The sequence below is a fragment of the Aristolochia californica genome, unplaced genomic scaffold (assembly GCF_029961685.1).
Source record: "Aristolochia californica isolate CCGP_79_NKW_82.1479 unplaced genomic scaffold, dmAriCali1.0.hap1 SCAF_4, whole genome shotgun sequence".
Lineage (NCBI taxonomy): Eukaryota > Viridiplantae > Streptophyta > Magnoliopsida > Piperales > Aristolochiaceae > Aristolochia > Aristolochia californica.
Genome location: NW_027182103.1, coordinates 45103610 through 45116993, shown reverse-complemented (window position 1 = coordinate 45116993; position 13384 = coordinate 45103610). Strand labels below are relative to the sequence as shown.

The window sequence follows — 13384 nt, the reverse complement described above, 5'->3', positions numbered from 1 at the left end:
TTTCTCTTAATTTTATCTTTTTACTTCACTCAAATCTTGATTTTTACTCGGTATTACAGCAGTAAATTGTTGTTGGGAGCATTCTATTGTAGATTTTCTTATTTTTTTAAGAGGACAACCTCTTGAAAAAAGAAAAAATTTAGATTTTTTATGCTAGTTCATCAAAGTTAAACTTTTTCCTCCTTTTATCTACTATAACCTTAAGGTTATTGGTCTTTATGAATTATTGAAGGATTCTCTACACTTTGATTGTCATAATTAGGTTCCTAATTGGGTTTTTTGAGATCTCCGTCATCATCCAATCGATGATGTCAACCCTAATTGCTATTACTTTTATATGATATTGGTTGAAATACCTATGACTTACTAATTATTAGATTGTTGAAGTACGTATATCCTATTTGTGTGCATTAACCCTAATTTTTGTGTGAGGCCCACCTTGGTGATAAATCTAAAAATTATCTAAAAGCTTGGCTTAATTTTGTTATTTTGTGAATGGTTGAGACAAAAGAAGTTTATATAGGGTGAAGTAAAATACAGAATATTGTAGCTCAGTCTAATGCAAAAGTTGAATACAAAGGCGATGGCTCACACAATAAACGAGTTAATGTGAATTAGGTGAGTCTCACGAGTTTTGGGTTTCAACCAAGATGAGTCGTTGAACATGTTTTATGATAATCAAATTGCGATCTTTATTGAAAGTAACCAAGTTTTCCTGAGAGGACTAAACATATATAAATGGATTGCCACTTCATTCGAGATATCGTAATGAAAAATAAGGTAGAAGTGTGAGATGTTTTCACCAAAGCCCTTAGTAAGCGAGGATTTATATCATTCTACAACAAGTTGGGACTCTTGGATATATACATTCTAACTTGAGGGAGAGTGTTAGAAAATACATTCAAGGGTATTTTGGTTATTTTACCTTCAAGGATATGTTGGTTATTTTACCACTTCAGTGGTTAATTTTCTTAATTTAATCGTGTTTTGCATTTTAATTTATATCAATGGTTAAATTTTTGTGTACATAGGATGTATACTTAGGGAGATATAAGGACATTAAGTGTATTAGGGTATTTTTATAATTTGTAACTCAAAATACTTATTTATGGAGTCTGGGAATTCATGCAGAGTTCCCAAGGACGCCATTCTCAATTTTCTTCTCTTCCTTCACCAAATCTTGATTTTTACAAGACTAAAAATGCAAGTTACATACCACAAGTATTACTTGATATGGACGATGAAAAGGGAGAAACTGCACAGGCAACACAGTGTTGAGGTTAGCAATTGCATATGGCTTTATTAACACACCACGTGGAACCCCTATACGTATAGTTAAGAACTTTTTGAGTTTGTTGGGACTGTCACCAGGTAACGAAGTTCATCTCCAAAATTTATGGTCGAGAAATTGTAGTCAGGGATCGCATAAGATTTCATCATTTCCAGAATGGACTATGTTCTTGCAATGATTATTGGTAAACATGGAAGCACTGTTAGTTCTATGGTCCTAAAGGCAACTTGTGTTGTTAAAACCCTATGCCTCACTCTAATGGATGAGCAGATAAAGTGAAACCAATCATGTCTGATTTACCAAACATGGGTTGGTCTGTAGCATAATTAAAATCTTAGCAGCTGATTGTTTGGTGATGCAGCAAGTATTCTTAGACATAGCTAGAATGGTGCCAAGCATGAAACAGTAAAACAAAGTTTCTTTGCTGTTATCTGTGACATCAGACCCTCAGTGAAAGTTTGTCATAGTCTTTCCTTGGACCCTCCTTTTGGCCCAGAGACCGCCTTCTTTTGAGAGCCTTACTCCCAAGTAATTCTGGAGAATGTGGCAGAGAACGAGTGAGACTATTCAGAAACAAGCCCTCAAGTCAAGGAGAGTTTTCTGAATGCAGTCCTATTTTGATCTTTTTGGCACCCTACAGTGAAACTGAAGCCTTCAAAGATGATCTGTCTCCTTCTCTTTTGGCTGCATGAAGAGAATAAAACAGAAGCTCGACATGCAAAAACCTTGACCCCTGTGGATGGGGAGCACTATCACATAGCACTAGCTATCTGCCTCACTGGCTTTGTATCACGGTTCAATGTGTTTCAAAGAAATCATGCATCTTGTTGCAAATTTAAGGTTCCCTATACCCATAGGGAGATGCTCCCACATCATGGATGTTCCAAAGGAGAGTTGTTGAAGCAGCGTAATCTCGATTTGCAGCAGCAGCTCCAACAATTTTGTCCCTGCAGATTGCTGGTTGTATTACTCATCTTCTTTTATCTTTGAGCCCAAAGGGCCTTCTGCATTCATTCTTCCCGTAGTTTGATTCTCATTTGAATGTTCTTTCAGTTTAGTGCTTCGTGGCCTTGTATATACATTCTTCTTGTGATACTGTCTCCTGTTGTATCTGAAGGCCAACCATTTCCTTTGAAGTACTCGCTATTATCCCTGCCCTGTGCACAACAGAGACCATACATACTAACCTGCAATCAAGTAAAAGCTGTAAAAGTAAAAACGGTCAACAAAAATAAGTAGATTATTATGGTAAGATTCTTAAGAATTATCTAAACGTATCTACATAGTTGAGCAACAAAAGAATCGAGGATATCTTGGTTTTATTGCAGTCGGAACATACACATGCAAAAAGCATAGTTTTGCAAGAAAGTTTTAGATTTGAAGAAAGGAAGAGTTCGAATTCATAAACTGATTTCCAGTTTATGGAGAATAAATTTTGATGAACATCTACAAAAGAAATCTAACAGATACATCAATAAGTGATCCTCGTCTCTTAAATCATCTCATAAAATACAGCTGTAAGAAATTGAGAAGGATACAAAATTATTCATGCAGAGAGAGAGGACATGAAGTAAATTATCTTCCCGAGAGTGATACATTTATGTCTTCTGCAATCAACTATGCCACAGTCAACTAAAAAGAACGCGAAACCACCTCTTGAACAAAGCAGAAATGGCAGGAGTGAAACCTCATTTGGCTGTTCTGTTCCACTGAGGTTTTAAGAATGTTGGATTGAATTTTACTCTAGAATATCGTGTTGCTTCTTCTGTCCCAATTTTGGTAGGAAAATGCCCCCAATTCATCTATTTAGTTTGTGCGGCTAAGGTTGCCTCTCTAGAAGAAAGTGGCCAAAATGGGGAAAGTGCCACCACTTTTCCTATGATAATCAATGTTGGTGATACTAAATCTGCCTCTTTAACTTCAGCTACTATGTCCTTGAGTTCTGCAAATACCTGCACAACAAATGCATGAAGCTGTTAATACCACTTATATTGTATGCTCTGAAGAAACTTCGGTCTGAATTAGCTTTCTGAGTCTAGTGCCTAAGACATTTAAGCCCGAAAGTTATGCAGAAGAATCCTCACAATTCGTTGTTGTGGAGTGGTCCCCCGCTCCACTGCTACTGATGGAGTCTCACGAGGCAAGCCATGGTGCATCAACTTTAGAGAGAGAGAAGGAAGAGTTGATAAACCCATGTACACAACCAAAGTTGAATCCGGGTCAGCAGCATGCTCTGCTACAAATAGAGGATCCGTTCCTCCTTTTTGGGAGTGTCCGGTCAGAAATCTGACACTGTGATGAAGAAAGGATCGTTAAAACCAAAGGCTCTCATAAACCAATGACATTCATAGCTCAGAGAGAGACATAGAGAGAGAACCTGTTGGCAACACCGCGATGAGTCAGTGGAATACCCAACTCTGCTGCAATTCCTGAGGCTGCAGTAATTCCTGGACAACAAAAAAACATCTTTACTGACTTGATGATGAAGACTCACGTGTGCTTGCAAAGGTGATTGATAATGCCCATTAACCAAAAAAAAAAAAAAAAAAGCACATGAAACCAAAGGGACAGCTACAATATCATACCTGGAATGACCTTAACTTGAATTCCTTGTTGCTGTAGAAAATCCATCTCCTCTCCCCCCCTGCCAAATACCTGCACAATGGACTCAAAAATTTACCTTTCTACATTTGAGAACAAGTGAAACATGAGACAAGCAACAAGGGAATGAAATACCCACATTGATGTAGAACCTAATATCCTACTAGAGAACCAAACTCCAGCCCCCCCTCATCTCCCATATGCCCCAAGGAAAGTGAAGGCTTTCACCATGATTTAAGTTTCCAATAATCAAATGGTTTAAGAAAAAGAGAAGCAAGAGCAAGGTACAGATTTAATTTCTTTTTCCTCGATGATTACATTACAGTTAGATATCTATTAGAGTTAAGAACCTGTTCTTTCTACATTTGAATCGCAAACTATGTTTTACAGATCAGAAAAGGAGATAAATTCAGAACAATCACAAAATCCTAAAGCTCACCAGTGGATCCCCTCCTTTAAGCCTCACAACGTTTGCGCCTGCCTCGGCAAAACTCAGCAGGAGCTCATGAATCTCCTCCTGCACAACAAAGACGCGATTGAAATAAGAAAACAGTCCAATATATCTACAAAAATAACGGCAACACACCCATCCTACTACGCTGTAGTGAAGGCAACTGATTCCGAATGACACGCAACTAGCCAACAAGAATCTCCCGTGTCATTACGACATCAAAATCCAGAGAAGTCGCTTAAGAGATTTTTTTTTTTAAAAAACAATTTTAAATCCAATATAATTAGGGTGCCCAGACGAGGAATTTGATGTCGTCTTGAGGATTTACCTGCGTCCGGCTATGATAACCGGCAGTTTTTCCAACATAGAGAAGCCTCGCATTAGGTCCTACTAAGTTCAACACATCATTTGACACCAAACGGTCATACAACAGAAGGTCGGCAGTCTGGATCACTCGCAAAGCCTTGACGGTCAAAAGGTCAGGATCACCAGGTCCAGTTCCGACCAAGAATACATTGCCAGGACCTCTCTTGGGACCACCGGATGCCTCGCCGCCTCTCTTCTCTCTTAAGACTTGTAATAATTTCTTTAGCTCAGGTAACTGGAGACCAATATCGTTTTGCTTGATGGAATTGGAATCAGCTGGGATGGAGCAGGAAGCTTGAGGAGTCTGTTGGTATAACCAGCTATCTCGTTGATATCTTTCGATAGAGTGCTTCTCTGTGAATGGCGAAGATGATAAGGAACAGGATATGGAGTCGAGGGCAAGGATTTTCTGCGAGGTATACGAAGGAGAAAAGGATGGATGAGAAGAAACTTGGGGTTTTAGAGAAGTCGGCGATGGAAGGGGAGGAATGAGGAAAGCCATTCTTACGTTACGACGCCAGTAGGGAAATCGTTTATATTTGAGATCGACTTGAGAAAGAGAGAAGGGGGAGAGAGAGAGAGAGAGTAGCTGTTTGGGAGGGTGAAAAGGCTAAAAAGTGCGCAGCTCTTTGGTGCGGGGAGGGCCAGGTTCATCGAATCTTCCAACTCAACCGATGGCTGCCGCCTTTCCTGGTCAGTCGTTGAAGCCCCCTCTCTTCGCCGCAACTAAGGGCCAAAGAAGTTTGTCGAGCGGCGGCGTGGCCCGGGCCCGGCCCGAGTTAGTTCTTTACCAAAGGCGCCTGAACGAGGTTGGAGCAGAGGCACAGACACCAAAATAAAAATGAATTTTTTGAATTTATTCGATTTGTATCATCCAGACTTACATGTATTTCATCTCAAAACTATTCTCATCTAACTTCTATCTAGAAGGAAAAACAAAAAAAGAAATATACAACCATGAGAATGCTATAATTTGAATAAGCACCATCTGAAAGAATTTGCCTTGTGCCACCAGCTAAATTCACAACTCGTGGAACTGTTTCCTCCACCATAAATGCATGTCTAGAGGACCAAGATCCGTCTCAACGCAGTACTCTTTTCCTCAAAAAATGTTAGTATGGCTTCAAGCCACAGCTTTCATAAAAAAACTTTCAGTTCCGATCTGCTTATTAACTGGATTCTGAATGTTCCGTCCCCCAACAAAATTCTTGCCACATCCATCCTGTTCTCAACCCGTCAAGCCTGTCCAGTGCATAAAGTTGTAACATCATATACAGATCACTGCAATCTATCATGTACGTATAGAGTGTAGTCATAGAGCTTACTCCCAGGAGCGGAATCTGAAGAAGAATCAATGAAATACAATACAAGACGAGGGCAATAAAAGCTCCCGCAATGAAGTTCCTTAGAAGAAGCTTGTTATCTTTTGTGGGAACAAATGCGGTCTTCAGAGTATTTGTCAGATCAAAAAGACGATATGATATCTGCATACAGAAGTTTAGCCTGATAAAGAGGGGAAAAAATATTCATGCATGTACCGCCATCGAGCCTAAATATCTTTTCTTTACCCACTCCCTTAACATTTGCAGGTTAAGAATATAGTTACTTACTGCAAGATAAATTGCAGTTGTGAGCATGAAGTTGAGCAAGGGATAATCTGGAATAAAGGAGAGGAGCCATTTGGGCTGTCCATTGGGCACAGTTGATCTGAAATTTATTGAAATACACAGTAAAACTTCAACATGCAGAAAGCTACCGATAAACATATCAAGTTGGAAGAAGCTTTATAATGAAAATCATCAACAATGCGGGTCTACAGGCTAAAAACAGAATAACCAGAATATAAGTAGCAAAAACATAAAGAATTTTTATCCTTGATAAACTTTACAAACAGATCAAAGATGAAGCAACCCCCAAAAAAGGCCGACAAACCTCAGCCAGATGTGGATCTGAGAAATATAGGTCTCCAGTGTTATCTTGCCGAGCCACCTAAAGAATAAGAAAGATTATACACAGGAGGGAGAAGAGAGAGAGAGAGAGAGAGATTTGTTAAAGGTACTCACGCAAACAAAGTCAAAGAAAAGTTACGGAACTGCTGGGTGAAATTTCGCAGGCAAATACAGACTCTGAGCAAAAGCAAAAGAGAAGTAACAGTTATCAAGAAAAGTCACTTGAATTCAGCATAGTACATAAAATGTTTATAGAAAGGTTTGAATGTCAATAGACTCACGTTATAGGAATCCATGATGTGTAAGGATGGATTTTATTGTAGGATACCTTATCTAGCTTGTAAATGTTCTCATACCACAAATAGCCAACCTACACAAATGATTTTTATTTTCAAAAATATTAAATATAAAATTAATCATAATAGAACTGGAGATAATCCAGAAAAGCAGTCACTCAAATTGATGCATTATGCTTGTTGAAAAATGAAACGTTGGTACCGTTATTAATGAAAGACCATGAAATTCACCATTAAGGAAACCGTCACAATGATTGTTTTAATTGGTACCCGCGCCTTTGTTTCAGATTCTTCCAATTTCTCCATCCATTTTTCAACCTATGAAAGAAGAGCCACAAATTACAGTAGACTGCACATGCAGGTAGTACTTGATACAATTACATGTCACACAAGGAGAAGAATATCTCTGCTCCAGTGAAAGAAGAGAGACCAATGCCTCAACAACTTACGGTAGGGTGATAGTAAGCATATAGCATTCCTACTATCCATATGTAGCGATCAAGACCCGATCTGAAATGCCATTCATGCAAAAGAGGCAAGTTTGCTTTTGAAGGATCTGCATCTTTGTATCCTGAACTCAAGAAACATGACCATACTTTTTGAGTAAACCCCTTTGTGAATCAAAGTGACAAATGGATAATAGGTTAATTACATTAGCACAAACCTAGCAGAAATGTGAAGGGACTCCATAGTAGGTCAAAAATCCCAGGGACTTCCCACACAAGGATAACCACCAAAAAGCAACAGCAAATCTTCACAAACATTACAGACCCATTCTCATTGTACTTGTTAAAAATGCCAAGTGCGCCATATACCATAAGAGTAAACAGAGTGTGCATAGGACAGATATAATACAGCATGTAATCATTGTTCAGCACGATACAGCAAAACGAGACCAAAAAATTTAGCCGCCACATCATCTGCAATTTTTAACAATGCAAAGAAAGTTTTTACACTTCAGCGGCAGATTGGTAGAAAATTTTGATTACCGAGATGACCATAGACAACAATCGAGATCAAATTGACATAGAAGACACACCTGTGCAAAGCGAGCCAGGCTAAAATCCTTTCTAATGTAGTAATATGAGAAATTCCCAAAACCAGTCATCCAGACATAAGCAGCAATGAGTACACGAATTGCGTTATATATCTCCGTGGCAGCAAAGTAATGGTACATTAAGAAGAGCACCTGAGTGAAAAATGGAAGGATAGTAGTAAGGAAGAGCACAAATCATCAAACCACGGCTGCAATTCATATCATAATGCCCATATGTTTCATGAAATAGCACAGCAGTCACAATCAGAAAATGCAGAAGTTCGTCACAGTTTCTCTAGTATAAGCAATCCATAGTATTGCCTATTTGACGGCATTAGTTCTGATGAAGAGTACCTCACCTGCATCCATCCCTTCCACTCCTCAGTTTGATGCCGATTTAGGTAAAGTATAGATTTTCCTGAGAAGGCTGACTTATCATTGTGCTTCTTTAGAGAAGTCATGGCTGAAACAATGATGAGCAGAATATAGATAAACAGAAAAAGGTCACGGCTATAACTCTGTCAAGAGGAACATCAAGATCATATCAGGACACACTAGAAACACATATGAATCTTAAAATGGTTAAGAAGAAACTATTCTAAAGGTAGCAATTATTCTATGGTCAATTTCCACCTCAAATCTGTGTCATTTTGAGAAATATGGTCCGCAAAATTTGACATCACTTGAAGCCAGCAAAGTAACTTTAAAATGTATGATCAATCATTTAAACTTCAATTGATCGATCATACATAAAATTGTGGCAAAACACAAACTTTTAACTTCCAAACTTCAGGGACAAAGATGATTAAGAGTGGAGTAAAGGGGGTTTTGAAAGTCATAAAGGAGTAGGAAAAAACATGTTTTTGGATAAGTAAAGTTATCTAAACACGTTTTTCATGAGAAAAGAAAAAAAAAGAAAAACTTATCTAGGCTTGTGTAGACTTCCAAACTCCAGTGGAAGATTGTAGCATCTAGCAGTATCATAAAAATCCTAGAATACCTGCTCTGATACTATATTAAATTCTAGGGTCTTGAACCATTGTAATCCAGCTTTAGGAACGTGAGAAGAAAGAGAGGAAGGAAAGGTGGGAAGAGAGAACTCGGAAGTGTAAGTGGTAGAGAGAGAAGAACAAGAGATGTGAGAGAGAGGAGAAAAATGTAGAGATACGCTCTCCCTTAGGGTTAGGTCAAGCTTCCTCTTTTTCCTTTATATAATGACAAAAAAAGCCTAACTCTTCTCTAAGGACAAACCTAAAAACAGAAAAGATAACATAATTACAACTTAGTCCCTTTTAGTAAATCCAACCGAAGTGACAAAAAAAGAACCCAGGTCAATTCAACTTAATCTTCCCTATTTTTTCTTTAGATCAACTGGAATATTAGGTTGCCCTGAGTCTTCCCAGTCATCAATGGAAAGGGCAAACAAAAGTTACTAGAATGAAAGAAAAAAAATGTGAAAAGAAAGTAGTGATTCTCAAGGGTTTAGCATGGAGTGATAAAAGACTAAATGCAGAACCAGGTTGGATCTGGCATTGCCACCCTAATTACTCAAAGTTCTCCTCAAACTTCTTTTCATTGCTGAAACCATCTAGAAAAAATTAAGATTGTACAAAAAAGTAAATGTAGGAAGAAAAACTAGCACCTTCTTAGAATCTGAAAACAAATTTGTCCGATCGCATAAATAAAAGTAAACCAGCATAATCCCAAGCTCGGACCTGCAGAATTTTTAAGATTTTATCAGGATAAAAGGAGAGTCATGTACGTTAACTCGTATGACATCAAATAAGTAAAAATGAATTTGAAAATGTGTTGCTTACATGGCTCTTAAAGTTGCTCTATTTTCAATCAAAAAATACTCATCCATCGTTAGAAACCTAAATTCCATGGCAAACAAGAAACAATAGAATTTAGAGAATCAAACCAAGAACCCTGAAGAAAAAGAGAGCAGAGAATAGCATGTCTCCCTCTACAAGAAGAGCAAAATAACCTCATTAGATTTGTTCTGATTGAGGAACTGTGAAATTGTGCAGATGCAGATTTTTTAAGACGTCCTTCAAGCAGAATTGCACAATCATCTTCTTTGATTGTCTCATTCCCCAATTCAACCAAATTGATATCTGAATGACTGCGACCATAAAAGAAAGAAAAAAGAAGGTCATCAAGCCACATAATTATATGCACATGCATAGGACAGATGCGCTTTTGTACCCTATGCAATTGGTGCATTACTAGCATATTTGTACATCTTGTCTTCTGATTATGTTTTTGGCTTTCATTACTTTATAAAGAACTCAAAACTAGTGACTAACCTCAACAATTGTATCAATTTTTTTTAGAATCAGACATGATCTCAAACAATATTTTTTCATTCAGCACGAATGAAAAACATAATCTGTTCCAAAATCAGACAAGCCTGTTCCAAAATCAGACAAACAACCTCAAACATATTCTGTGCTAAACAAAAGCGTTCCACCATTGAAATTTATACCTTTTTTTTAAAATATGTTGGATTATATTAAATGCTCAAAAGAGCAAAATTACAATGGAGGGGGAGACCTACCCAAACAATGAGAGATTGTTAGAACGTTCCAAATTTAGCAAGCCTATCAGCCAAGGAATTGGCTGGCCTAGGAATGTGGCTCCATGTACAAGAAATAGAAATTTATATCTTGCAATGATCCAGGAGAAGAAACTCTGAATAAAAAAATAAAAAATCTGCACTCTTGGTATTTTAATTTTCCTAGTATTCAAGTTTTCCTCCCATCACCATATCAGTCAATGGCAACCACCCAAAACCCTCAATACATCCTCAAAACCACACTTTGGTGGACATTTCTGTAGGGAATCCATGGCCAGGAGATTGCAGTGGAGCACGCAGAGATACTAAGGGGACTAGCTCACATTTTCTGGTCTGCTTGGAACAGACAAACCCACGCTCAGGGCCCTCCTCACTGGCCTGAGGATCTTATGGTGGCCTCATTGTTGAAGGAGAGACATCAAACGTCATTAAATGGTGCACAAAGAAGACTTGACCCCCATAGAGATTCAACCATATTTTTAACAAAATATAGATATAATGCCAATTGTATTTCAATTTCCTGGTCTATACTCACAGATTGGCTAATTATGTTGTCAATAAACTTGCTTAAAAATGAGACTGACTCCTAAGATCTCTGTGTCCTGGTTTAGCCTGTAACTTTTTGTTAATGATAATGTCCTAATTTGTATTTTATTTATTTTTTTACTTTTTTTAGATAAGAAATTCATCCATTCAACATTAAAAAAACCATTATTCCAAAAAAGGTCGCCATACAAGATATCCATTTCAAGTAATTAAAACCAATTATACCACTGCTCAGTCACGAACCACTTCCTCATAAAAGCACTGAAAAGTTTAATAGTATCTGACCATTACCAGTTGTGTACAATAACTGTCTTGTCTCTTGCCAAATAAAAAAAGTCCCCAAATTTTTAAAATATACTTACAGTTTGTTAGAAGGAGCAAATCTTTTATGATCCAATATCACAGAATATATCCATGAAATAAGAATTGGAGCCCAACCAAGCAAAAATGACACCTGAAACAGGAAAAAGACAAAAGATAAATAAAGGAAAGTAACTGGATGGAAAAAAAAGGATGAGATGCAAGATTGAGTGTTTAAATAATCTTAATTAATCAAAACTAATTAACATGTATGTCTAGTTAGAGTTAAAGGCATTTACAACCACTCAAGAAGAGATAAAATATTGATGGGAATCTGTCATTGTGAGGTAAAAGAGCATGGAATGTCACTAGAAAGTAACTTAGCAAATAACACGGTGTTATCTCTAAAATTTGCTTGAAAAAGTATAATAGTCACAATTCACAAGGTAAAACTTCCATGTTTCAATTCTTTATCAAGTTTCATTTATCCATATCTTAGGGGTGTTTTCGAGGAAGAATTTACTGATCATGAAAAGGCTTATCATCCAGTTCAAAACCTTTTCCACCTAAAGAATCTTCCAGGTGTGATTCCCTTTCTGGTATATTTTTAGCCCAAATTTCCATTGCCTCTTTACCCATTACATGACTTCATACTGAAACACCAGACATGAATGGTATCTTGTTCCCATGTTCTCCAGTAGCCATAATCACCGTACAGCATAGTGATTATTAATTTATCCTTTAAAAGCAATGTTCAAATAATAATCCAAATACTTCACATCTTTTATCATGTTGGCTACAAATGAATTGGCTCTGTTTTGTCCTCCTCTTCCTCATAGTTTTTTGAATTATCCATATGGACTTGTATAATCAGCAAAAGACCTAACACACTCCATGGTTCATCTTCCATGACATCTGATGACTGCTGCAGTACATTCCCTGCTCAAAGTTTGCAGCTACGTCATTCAGACATGACTTCGTTTCTGAGTGTAGGAGACCTTAGCATGCCTATTCAGTTCCATTTCACATTTTCTGTTTTTTTTTTTTCTTTGCTTAAGTAGTAACAAATCTGTTCCAAATCATAATGTGATGATGATAATCCAAACACCTGGTAAGCACTATCTTCTAGAAACTATATCTTCTATCTTCCGTTGCCACAATTTTTTTTGAAAACTTACAAGTAACGAAAATCTGCTTCCAACAGAGACTCCAAATCAAAGATCCAAAGTGCCATAATAGACTACTATGGAAATTTTTGTTAAGGTTAACACCTTATGCAATGGCTAATATTCACTATTACATTTATTATCCTCCTCAAATTCAGGCAACATCTCATATGTTTTGTGTGCAAACGTCGATGATAATAAATGCGACAAGATTATATTGCGGAAGTTGCTTATAAGTGGATAAACTTAGAAACTACGTACCTGACCAGGCGTCAGTGGTCCCGAAACCACCATTGTTCCCTGAAACGACGGAAGAAACAAGAAAACGAGAAAATAATCAAAAGCTACACCGAGTATACGATGGATTAATGAGAGGAAACACAGCAACGGAAAATACCTGCAAATGGTGATCTCTAACGCGAATTACAAGTCCGGCATTATGAAACTCGGAGGGGTTTTAAACTCTAGTTAGTGTAGAGGATGAGATCTGAAGCACTTGACCTTTGCTTAAAAATTGGGCCAGACGTAGGGAGAGATGTCCCTCTCGGTCCCGGAGCGGTTGAGGGCTGTTGTTGCTGTCGTTGCTGTCGCTGCAGGGACTCTTCTCGCTCTCTGCTAGGGGTGTGGCACAGGTCCGGTCGGGGTCACGTTTATTAAAATCCGAACCCGAAACCAAGAAAAACCCGAAAAACATGATTCATCAAATGTAAACCCGACCCGATCACCATCTACGGGTCGGGTCGGATCGGGTCGTGTTCCCCGATGCCCACCCCTACTCTTCGCTCCCCTCACAATTTGCCGCCT

General features: G+C 37.9%; 2 protein-coding genes across 2 annotated transcripts; both read right to left on the bottom strand.

Moving 5' to 3' along the window:
• Positions 1 to 2549: 2549 nt before the first annotated feature.
• LOC137963021 (S-adenosyl-L-methionine-dependent uroporphyrinogen III methyltransferase, chloroplastic) lies at positions 2550 to 5407 on the bottom strand. The gene is made up of 6 exons (XM_068810200.1): positions 4672 to 5407; positions 4332 to 4409; positions 3877 to 3946; positions 3669 to 3738; positions 3376 to 3583; positions 2550 to 3243 (listed from the first exon to the last, which is right to left on the bottom strand). Exons 1-6 carry the CDS (start codon positions 5209 to 5211, stop codon positions 3094 to 3096), a joined length of 1116 nt encoding a protein of 371 aa, XP_068666301.1. The 5' UTR covers positions 5212 to 5407; the 3' UTR covers positions 2550 to 3093.
• A 138-nt stretch (positions 5408 to 5545) lies between these two features.
• LOC137962003 (protein REDUCED WALL ACETYLATION 1-like) lies at positions 5546 to 13180 on the bottom strand. Its single transcript, XM_068808690.1, has 17 exons — positions 12978 to 13180; positions 12842 to 12880; positions 11477 to 11568; positions 9978 to 10115; positions 9808 to 9864; positions 9633 to 9705; positions 8350 to 8508; positions 7994 to 8143; positions 7619 to 7874; positions 7404 to 7525; positions 7186 to 7272; positions 6940 to 7028; positions 6773 to 6835; positions 6642 to 6698; positions 6320 to 6416; positions 6035 to 6193; positions 5546 to 5951 (listed from the first exon to the last, which is right to left on the bottom strand). The coding sequence occupies exons 2-17, from the start codon at positions 12872 to 12874 to the stop codon at positions 5946 to 5948; spliced, it is 1638 nt and encodes a 545-aa protein (XP_068664791.1). The 5' UTR covers positions 12875 to 12880; positions 12978 to 13180; the 3' UTR covers positions 5546 to 5945.
• Positions 13181 to 13384: the final 204 nt, after the last annotated feature.